Source organism: Phalacrocorax aristotelis, chromosome Z (assembly GCF_949628215.1).
Source record: "Phalacrocorax aristotelis chromosome Z, bGulAri2.1, whole genome shotgun sequence".
Taxonomy (NCBI): domain Eukaryota; kingdom Metazoa; phylum Chordata; class Aves; order Suliformes; family Phalacrocoracidae; genus Phalacrocorax; species Phalacrocorax aristotelis.
The window spans coordinates 48,080,929-48,092,033 of NC_134311.1; the positions used below are offsets into that span (position 1 = coordinate 48,080,929).

The following is an 11,105-nucleotide window of genomic DNA, read 5'->3' on the forward strand; positions in this document are numbered from 1 at the left end:
GATGATTTATTGGTAGCTGGTTATGATGAGAGAGAGGAGGTGAGGCTTGAAGCCGGGTTCCTCAAGCCCTACCTCAGGCTGTAAAGGCAGGTGTCAGTTTGTTGCTCTCCCACTGGCTCATGTTGAATAAATTCAACACAGTTGCATATGGCTATTTTTCCAAGTCTATTCTACAGCTTGATGCCTAGGGCCTTCTCTCAAATTACAAGAGATGCAGGTTTAAATTCCTGCAGGAGAGAAATGAAGGTGTCTCATTGCTGGGAAAAATGAACTGCCATGGCGATAGTGGGAGAGAGAATGGGAGAGAGTGAAAAATCAAAATCAAAATAAAATGAAGGCAGCTGCCAGCTGTCCTTTCAAATGGATATCCCCTTCAGGCAGCTGTGTTTGAACATGCAGCTGAACTGTCCAAAAGCTGGAGTGGCTTCTCAGTGGTGAATCTCTTTTCACAATCTACCTAAAAGCAGCAATAAGATCAAAACTATGTTATCTGAATAAAGATGGATTCTGTTCACCTCAGAATTCCCTTGTAGCTCCCTGCCTGGCACGCTGGCTATTTTGAAACACATTTCCACTCACTTAGCCAAGATATCTACTTGTATTTTGGATTCTGCATTCTAGACTTGACCTTTTTGCAGAAGTACCTCATAAAAGGATTCTGGGTATAAGGGCTAGATGAAGTCAAATGGCATTGGCAACTAAACTAAATTTTACCAGAGTTTGCAGAAATATGCATGAGAAAGGCTTGCAGGTGAGCCCTGAAGAGTTAGTGGAATTCTATTAAAATCAACACAGAATTAGCATTGTGAAGGTGACTTATTGATGCCTAGATGTGATGAAAGAGGAGGTGAAGCCTGAAGCAAACACATCAAGACAGCTGACAGTTTATGCTCTTTATTTTAAAGCAGATGGATGACCACCATTTATAAAACACAGCAAAATAAACAGTTTCAGTCAGATGCTAAAAAGTGCTGCCTCTTCAAACAACAGACTGGCTCGGTGTCGGTATGCCATCATAATCATCTGAGTAGTGCTGATACTGGTCAGTAAGAAGAGGCTGATGCAACTCATCCTTATTTTTCTTGACACGTACGATACATGCAGCTGCAGCAAAGACAATTGCAACAAGAACCAGTGCAGTCACTATTGCAATAGTTATCATCTCAGTGACACGGAGAGCCCGACCTACAGAAAGGAAAGCAAAAGGGAAGGTTATTAAAAGGAAATGTCAAGTATTTTGATAAACATCTGAGGGACAAAGCAAAGCTCAATATCTGTCATTTTTCAACGACTTGTGAATTAGAAGTAGTTTGGATTTTGGTTGATAATAATTGTTCCAAAATGTGAGAAAATTTCAGTCTGTCTTGCTACAACCTAAAACCAATCCAGTCCTGGACCTTTCTTCTTCTGCCTGGTTTGTGAGGGATTTGCATTCTCTGTAGTGATTTAATGAAGGCGCATGATATAGGAATATGGACCTTCTGCAAGGTTTAGATCCAAATGAGTACTTTGCCAAAAATTGAAGTGGATAGTGGGAGTTTCATGCAGGAACAATCTATAATGAGTAGCTATTTAGCTGTACTAAATCCCAAACACAACTGATTTGGAAAGCCATGCAAGAAAAGAGAAATAGACCTTTACAGAGGCATCAAATAATGTTTGCGAAATTTGAACCAACTTTTTTATATGATGCATAAGCTTAAAGGGCAAAAGACATGGTGAGAAAAAAAGACGAAGTGTCTAGGTTGGACAGTTTACCTGGCCACTCAACTTCGTAGCTGTATCCCAGGTTTTCTGGTGCGGTAACAAACATTTCATTATTGGTAACTGGAGGCCAGAAAGGCACCATATTGTACTGTCGGTTATGTCCAATAGGAGCATTCTCCAGTGGATATGTTGAGATATCTAAATTTGAAAGTCAAATCACATTTCTGTAAATAAAATCAAAATAATCTGCACAACTTCATTTTTTTCCCAACAATGACTCAGGGTTTTGAGACCCTCATTTTTTTTTTCCTATCCTAAATTAATCTAGAGGGATTAGTTTTCCAGTGTGACAGATCCAAAATGGAGGGCTCTGCTCTATCCAAAAGCAAGACTACTAATGATATCTCTGTTTTTTAACAGAAACCACCAGTAAACTGTAAAACTTTCTGCCTGTGTTGGACTTTTCTTCTCACACAGAAAAGAAGAAATATATGTATAGGGAGGACTGGGAAAACCTTTTTGCTACAATCTGGCTTTGTCTGAATGTAACAGTGATGAAGAGTGCTCTCTCAGGCATTTCAGGAGGGCAGCTGATATGAACTCTGGTGGAATATTTTTGTAATGTTATGGTAAATCAGGAGAAAGTCAGCTGAAGAAAAAGAAAAAGAAAAAATTCTATCTTGGTAAGATAATGCAAAAACTTGCGGTAGGTTATGTAAGTACCACAAGGGGATACAATTGTTCTCTGATAGTTGATGTGGGAAAAGTAAATGAGGCTGGTTGTAGAAGCTGCACAAAGAAGTCTCAGTTGTGCATCAGCAGCTGTCTTCTGCAGAAGAAGGAAGAGGGGGCTGGATTGTCCTAACAGGAATACAGTCGTTGCTTTGTGCAGACAGATGCACAGACATTAGGGTTACATGGAATTGTCATCCCAGTTCACTGATGCCATCTCCTTCCTTCTTTGTTTCTTTTTTTCTTCATTCCTTGTAGTTTCTTCATTCTGTCCTTCCTTCCTCCCTCTCCTTCACTTCTTCTCTTATTCTTTTTCTCTCTTTTTTTTTTCAGAGTTAAAGAAACAAGGGCAGCAACAGTGACCATCCTTTGAAAGGATATGGATATGTTTACAGAATGCTGGTAGTAAATCACAAAGGAGGTCAAAATGAATTGTGAGGGTGTGTGTGGCATCTGACCTTGTTTGACAAGAAGAAATGTAGATATTTAATCCTCACAATGACGGGATGTCCATGAAGTATTTGGACCTTCCATGGTTACACTGCCTTTGCTCTGTGGAGGCAATGTATTTGCATATTTTGTTTTCTTGAATTGTGCCATATATCTCTGGCCAAGTCCCTTCACAGATGGTGATTTGAAAATGGTTGTTAGTGAGGTGAGGAAAGGAGCTTGCTTGTTATTACTCTGAATTTATTAAATATACTGTTAAAATTCCAGTCCTCTCTCCTAAGCTTAGATGTATCTTGCTGTCCGACAAGGAGCAGCTGAGCTCCTGTGACTACAAAGGCTGAAAACCACCCATCCTGCCTCTGTCCATGGGCACATCTTACCTGCAGAATACCTTCTTAGCCACTCATCAAAAACAGCATCTGTAAATGTGTGTAGGAGGACAAAAATGGGATCATTTGGTGACAAATGGGTTTGCCCTCCTGTCCCATTCAGAAATAGATGAGCCAAGTTGTGAAGACTTCGAACGGCTGGGTCGTATTTCCCTGAAGGATCACTGTACCCTGAATATGAAAACAAAGAAGAACACAAAAAAATCCCACTGAAGATTTTGTTTGGAAGCTGCAGTCCCATCTGGATACCTTTTTCTCTGAAAGGCTGTCATGTTGTTGTGTTGCCTTGCTTAACATAAATGAGTAGCTAATTCTCTGCCTATTGGCATTTGAGAAATGTCCCTAGCATGCATAATTTTCTGATTAAAATAGCCTTTACAAAAGAATGTTGAGAATGTGGCATGCAAGGCTGTTGGCATATAAAGCAAAAATGGCCAAAATAAACCACATCGTAGCATGAAAATAAAGGTATATATCTGGGACCTTTCAGCATAACTGAAATAGTTGCACATGTTTTTTAAGTGCTGACTTAAGTCTGTATATGTTGCCATCTATTCTAATGAACTAGCTGTTATGTTTCCGCACATCGTTTCCATGCTTACTGTGAACATCTCTTAGAAAGCTTCAGATGCTGGTTTTTCAGTGAAGATACCCTGTGTAGCTCTGTTAGTGCCTAACACCTCATAACCCTCATGTCTGATGTCAGGATCCGAAGCATCCAAAACTTAAAAAGTTGGTGTAGATTCTTGGGGTTTGGGTTTTGTTTTGTTTGGTGGGTTTTTTGTTTTGTTTGGTGGGTTTTTTTTTTTTGTTTTTTTTTGAAGAGAAAGAAAATGGAGCAGATCCTCCCTGTTGTAGGAGTTCTGACTCTTCAAAAGAGCCAGAGGATCTATGGGAGGTCTGGCAGGGATCTGAACTGTCACTTGGTAATCTTTTCTTATGAATCTTAGTCATTCCTGTTAAAAACTGTGGATTATTAAAGTGCAGAAGCAGCTGGTAGTATACTAGCTGAGCAGCATGGATAAAATCTGTAGGCTGGCTTCTGTGGGGGAGGGTGTGTGTTCAGATGCCAGTGACTGAAAATTTAATTTTAAACATGTAGAGCTTAGAGAAGAACAGAGTTATATCGCCCAGAGAGGAGGAATAACTTGTCCAGCAGTAAATCCTGTTCTAAGACCTCAATTACTGCTTCAATACCATTTTGTTAAGTACTACCAAGGCTTATAATTTCTTTTGCTTTCTTTTGTTTGTTTTAATTCAGGTACAAGAGCACTTGTTTGCCTTGTTTAAGGATGCAGCTGCATCAGTCTGCAGGCAAGGGCTGTCTGTTTTTAGCAACACCAACCTATTACTAGGTTGCCGGGACCTGATCTCAGCTAGTTTCTACTTAGTACACCAGTGACAGACTTTTGAGCCTTTTACACTATTAAAAAACTAACATAAGCTATAATTTACCCACAGCATATTTCCACTTAATAATAAGCTAATACGTAATGCTAAGTACAGTGTGTTCTTGATGTCCGATAGACTGTCTCCAGACACATGCTTCCAACAGGAAAAATGACAAGCCTGGTCCCTTGACTTATCTGGAGTTGTTCCAGGTCCTTTTATTTGCCATGTTTACCTTCTACTGTGTTACGGAAACTGTCTGTTGAATTGGAATAGAAGGGAGGAGTGTCAAATACACCAACTTCCAAACACTGAGCAACATCCTCGGGCTCTGGGAGACGCTGTACCATAGGCCGTGCAACATTTCCAGCAGGATTTCTTCGGATGGGACCACCCTCAGTGCCTTGAGGTGCAGAGAAGAGAAAACAATACTGGTACAAAATAGTGGGCCACAAAATGCATCCTTCTTATGACTGAACCATGGGGTGAAAAAAATCTCTTGCAAAAGACACTTAAACTGAATCACTGTGTCAGTTCCTCATGTCAAGCAAAGAATCTGAATTTTCATGGGGTCCTGTGTGCTGAGTTCTTTGCACCAGGATTTTAAAAAGCATCTAGAAGCCTCTTATTGAAATTCGTGTTTCTGTAGGAATTTTCTGTGGAAAATTTTTCTATAGTTTTCGACTGTGATTTCTTGATGAGACCTGAGACAAAAGTTTTGAGGATGTCCTGGCAGAGTAGCTGGGGGAAGGACTATAGCTGATTATGTAGGTGACTAACCCACTAATTTCTTCCTATTTTTTCCCCTATTTCCATAAAGATGCTGAGTTGTGGCTTGAATGTGATTAATATACAAGAATCTTGCTGGGATTTTTCAGCTCTTGTAGCTGAGGTAGATGTGTTAGGATTCAATATTCTTCACATTCAAAACATATTCCACATAGTTAACACAGGGATTTGTTAGATGTTCTCGTTTTTGGAGAAAATGGCATGAAGGTGATAAGTGGAGTAGTCAGAAGAAAACTTAAGCTTCAGTTAAGAAATTACACTGCCAGATTTAATTATTTATGGCACAGAAGATGAATATATACTGCATAAGATGGGAAGTCAAACCATTTAGCTCTTCCCGTGCTACAAGCTCTAGAAAAAATTATGAACTGCTTTGTACCTCAGTGCAAGACAGATGATAAGTATGTACTGTCTCAGAAGAATGTTGAAACTTGGAATAATATTCAAAAAACACTTTAAGACTTTTTGGCTGGGAAAAGCCATTGCAATGTAAAACATTATATTTCTTTATTATTAAAAGGATTTTCTCTCCAAATATCTGCCAGCAGTCATACTTACTGTTGCAGATGGTTCCCAAAGTTTCATAGTCTTCTACGTTTTCGCATAGCACTCGCCACTGAGAGAAGATTGAGTTCTGGCTGATGAGAGACACGTCAAAATTGCTTCTTGCTCCCATCAGGTCATCTGAGCAGATATCACAAGTGTTTTGTCCTGTTGCAAAATTCCAGTAGGGCAGTCCAAAAGTGGGGTCCTGCAGCATGTTCTAAAGAACATAAATATGGTGTTAATACATGTGTTCCCCAGACAGATATAATATCTTCTGCTGGAAGGACGTTAAGAGACAGTTAAATACATCTTAGTAAGAGTCAGAGTCATGCCTCATGGAGGAGAGTACGGGTTCTAGTACGGGTTGGAGTTGAACAGTTCTGGAGTGTGTCCTGGCTTCCAGTATTTATATACCAGAATGTGTTGGCCAGCCAAATTAGCTTAACTAATGATCACGTTTACTAACATAATAGGAATATATATTAAATCACCAGGAGCTAGAATTCCTCAGGGCTTCCACATAACAAAATGCCACTGATGTCAAATGTCAGTTTTTGAAGGGAGTTTGTGCCTCAGTCCGATGCAGAGCCATTGAAGCTAGTGGAGACACAGCTCAATAAAATAATATATTCCTTTTATGGATAGGTTCACACAAGGAAAAGGAAACAAAAAAATCACTGGTTTATGAAACAGGGTGTAACAAAACACTGATTTCTCTAACCAGTTGCACTAATTATACAAATAAGATATGATTCTGAAACCCCAAGCCACCTCTGTAATACTTTTCTTCAGAACTTCTGCTGCTTTGATTAGTCTAACTTAGTCAAGATTCAGGGCCTTAATATTAAAAATAATACTGGCAATAACTTTTGTTCATCCAAACATGCCTTCTATGGATATATCTGGAATTTTCTATGGATATATCTAGAATTTGTATCCATTTTTGCAGGAGATTTTTATGCAACTTTTACACTTTCCATTAATCTCATTAAAATACTATTTTTAGCTATTCTATAACGACAGTCTAAAATCTAAATGTACTGTATTAAGTTCAGTATACCTAATGAATTACTGATATTGAAGCAGAATTATTTCAACATGTAGAAAGCTGCTATCACTTTTGCCTATTAGAATACGGGTAGAAGTTCTTTAACTGTGCAAAGCATAGCATGAACACATGGCTTAACATTAATGTGAACTTCACCTGCATGTCTCTTTCAAGCTGCAGTAGATGGTATCTATGCCACGTGACAAAAGCTGGTCCCTCATGAGAGAAATCGATTCCTCCAAAACTCTGCTGCCCTGTACCAAGGAAAGTTTTCCTGACAGAATAATAATGAGACCACACAAAGTAGTTATAAATGGAAATATTCTCGAATTGTGGTGTGTTGCCGTCTGGTCCAAATATTTCCTCACGTCTTCGTGTGGCAATAACAATGTCAGGATGGATTGTCACCTTGGCTTGGTGTAAGGCATCCACAAAACGCCTCCTTTCTTCTGCACTCAGATCCAGAAGATTCCTCCTGACTGTGACAACACAGAAGCAGCAAGTTACCAGAGCAATAGACACTCAGATCTGATCTCACAGGAGTAATTTGTTTTGCTCCTATGGTTCCAGGTAAATCCCTTTTTCTTCAAGTATTCATTCATTTTTTTTACTGGGGCAATTCAGAGAATACTGAGCATAAATAGAAAATGTTATTTATTATCTGAAAGGTTGAACCGAATAAAAATAAAGCCCAAAACCTTGTGGTTTTAGTTCTTTTAGGAGTATTATTACAGATTATCCTTCCATCCTGTCAGAGAAATGACGAAGACAGTTCTTTGTAATACGAACCATTCAGAACTTTATCTAATATAAAGTTTCCTGTGGTAAGGAAACCTTTTCTTACAAGAAAAGAATATTATATAGCAATTTATAATAATCAGAAGTTCTACCACTTGATTTAGTGAAGACGTACATTGATTATGCTTGAACTTTTGTAGGAAAAATGGCAGATTCACCACTGAATTGTGAATTTCACACAGTATAAGATCTCTCTAATGTAATTACCTGCTCTTATTAACAACAGACATATATTAGTCCTTTTTAACAGTATATCTGAAACCCATTTAAAAATATCATTGACCACATATAGACAATGAAACAAGGAAGAAAATTGACTTGTTGAAATACCAGAGTATCAGCAAAAGGAACAGAGTCTACATCACCTCAGTCCCAGTCCAGCACTCTTTCACCTGGACTGAGAAGATTTCAGGCTAAATTTAGACTAAGACATGGGTAGAAGTCCTCACAGCTTTTCTTAAACATGCACTCATTTTCATTATAAAAAGTATTGTAAAATCTGTAATTGTCCAAATGAATGATAGACTGTGTTGATATGAGAAGCAACAGGTCTTCAGCATGAATCAATACAAAGAATAAAAGTGAACTACATTTCACTGTATAACATTGATGCAGTGGGGGATATTTTGGCTTCATTGAAGCTTATGGAATAACTTTTCATTGAAGTGTATAGAAATAATTTTATGAAGCATGAATTTCATCTAAGGACTCTGTATCCTGAAACATGCTTTTCCATTTTGCAGAACTGAACTGATATGCTAGCCCTGGTCACTGAAGGGTTTTCTGTTGTTGATTTTAAGTAGCACGCTAAGAATATCCATCTACTTTTGATTTACAAAGACACAATAACCTTTTCTTTTTTCAAATTATATGCCAGAACCACAATAAAAAATTGGGACTATTATTAAAGTTAGGCATGAATTTAGAAGATATGAAGGCATCAGACTGCATTTCACAGCTATTTTATATGGATGTGCCATCAGTAATCCAATAATTATTTCTAAAGTCGGAGCAGCTGGGGCCAGCTCTCTGGATGACAAAAGAGGTGACCTCCATGTGGAAACTTAAAGCATAATAAGAAGCTAATTTCCCCTTCTTAAACTTATGTTGTCATGCATGATAAATCTGATTTGCGTAGCATTTTACTGAGTAGTTAAGGATTTAATAAGTGAGAAAAATAAAAAGTGCTGTTGTATACCCTTCTTGATATAGAAAATCAGCTAAAACTGCTTTTTGCCTATCTCCACATTTACTTTGCTATGTTTGTGTGTCTTAATATTTCTTTCTCCCCCTCCCCCGAATTATCACCATTGTAAATGAGAACAGGCCAGAGTATCAGAGGGTGCAACCTGGCAACTTGGCTTAGCAGATCCAATTCATGAGTCATACTTTCTGCGTTCTGGTTTGCTTCTTGGAGCTCAAAGGATGAATAGAACCCTAAGGTCTTTCCCACAACCCTCAGTAAGTTGTTTTTAAGGAATCTTACTTTTAAGATTTTAAATTGGTGAGTATTTTTTTGTTAACCCTTGCTGGAACACACACTCACATTCATGGAGTGTTTCCTATCTGGTGAAAAGAATGGCAGTGCTGATTTCTGTTTCTGCAAAAGGCACTGCACATTTGTGCTACAGACCTATTGTTTCTCATGTCAACAGAAACCACTCATGTGGGGATTATGGATTTTACAAGATTTCAAGAACACCTTTAAACTTTCACTAATAAAGACTGAAATCTTATTCATTCAGATGGTTTTGACTTAGGAAGAAGGATATGTCCCCAAGCCTGCTTGTCTTTTTCAATTTACATACAATATTCAAGATTTTCGTGTCCCACAAGGTTTTCATAACTGTTTCAGAAAATTTTAGACATCTGTTTACAGATATTCTGGACTAAAATGAAACTGGAGAACTCTCAGAAATGCCCACCAGCCCCTGTCCTGACTCATCTGAACAGCTCATAGGCATGAGTTAAGACTTTTAAAGACATTGACAGCGACTAGGTAAGGAATAATTTACAAGGCCACGTACATAGTGTGGAGATTTATCAAAGGAGTTTGAATCAAAAGAGCTGCTATACCACTTAAAGTAGTCACAAGGTATTAAACATGGTATCTAGATATGTATTATTCCCAGACATACTCACAAACACATATAAATGTTTTAAATAATTCCAAAGAATAAATTTTTTTTCATCTTAGATGTTCAGTTCTTTAATGGACTTGGACCTATTGCTGCACTGGTACAGGTTTTGTTTCTTCCTTTTATTGGGTGGTAAATATAGGTGCTTGGTATACAAGCTGAACAATTTATCAAACAGCTACCTTAATAACCCTATGGCAATGTACAGTTGCTAAATAAATATAAGGGGCATTTTCTATTTTAAAGAAAAATAATATGCGAAATACATTTAGAAGTAAGCACAGCCAACAGGCAATTTTGATGTCATATTTCTGATGCTCTTACCTATATTGATTTGTTGGCTACAGGTAGGTCCACTCCAACCAGGGCGACATGATCCACAGTTGTAACCAGAGAAGTTACCATTGCACCGGCAGGTTTGGTTGAAGAAGCGAATGGGCCATTGCTCACGGTCATCCCGCCCATCATGGATGTACTGTGGGCCGTGGGGTCGTGAATCAACAGTCACCTGTACACATCGGCCCCTCCCCGTAGACACACCACACCGGTCAGTACCTGGCCCAAACACAGGGAAATAATCTGGGCAACACATGCCGCTCCTCAGGGACTCAACAGTAGCGCACTGGCGAGGGAACTGAGCTCCAGCTTGGCCAAACATGCTAAGAAGCAGTGGCAGGGAAAGCAGCAGCAACATGGGGAGCTGCATGACGGTGGATCCAGCAGAGCTGGCTCCTTCCAAGAGCCAGCAGTCCACGCACGCTGACTTCTTGTCTCCTGCAATGGGACACGCAGCTCCTGTTGGGGAGAGAAAGAGAAAGGGAGAGAGAGGGGAGGGAATAAAAACAAAAGATACAAACCTCCAGGCTACCCCTTCAACCACAGAAAGTGACTACAGACACTAACATTCTCTTCTCTCATTATCTGCACAAAAGATAGTAACTACCTAGAGCTATATTTGCTCATTGACTTCTAAGTGCTTCCCAAATGTTTATTCATTTTGTACATCTGCCAGCCAGATTTACTTCATTACCACAAAATGCTAAAACCTGTTTAAGGCAACAGCTTTTTGAACTTTCCCCCTGCCCCCCACCATGCCTTTCTTTTCTGCATTTAACTAGT

The 11,105-nt window shown here is 38.9% G+C and overlaps 1 protein-coding gene across 1 annotated transcript; it reads right to left on the reverse strand.

Moving 5' to 3' along the window:
* Window positions 1-879: 879 nt before the first annotated feature.
* On the reverse strand, window positions 880-10,775 carry TYRP1 (tyrosinase related protein 1). The gene is made up of 7 exons (XM_075078514.1): window positions 10,311-10,775; window positions 7,207-7,529; window positions 6,015-6,219; window positions 4,903-5,070; window positions 3,270-3,449; window positions 1,759-1,905; window positions 880-1,185 (listed from the first exon to the last, which is right to left on the reverse strand). Exons 1-7 carry the CDS (start codon window positions 10,690-10,692, stop codon window positions 980-982), a joined length of 1,611 nt encoding a protein of 536 aa, XP_074934615.1. The 5' UTR covers window positions 10,693-10,775; the 3' UTR covers window positions 880-979.
* Window positions 10,776-11,105: the final 330 nt, after the last annotated feature.

Bases quoted from the DNA above. Each gene is read 5' to 3' on its own strand.
- TYRP1 (XM_075078514.1), bottom strand. From the start codon at position 10,692: ATGCAGCTCCCCATGTTGCTGCTGCTTTCCCTGCCACTGCTTCTTAGC. The intron at 5,071-6,014 runs GTAAGTATGACT...CTGCACCTCAAG, and splicing joins TTTGGGAACCATCTGCAACA to GCACTGAGGGTGGTCCCATC. The intron at 1,906-3,269 runs GTAAGATGTGCC...TTTCAAATTTAG, and splicing joins GCTAAGAAGGTATTCTGCAG to ATATCTCAACATATCCACTG.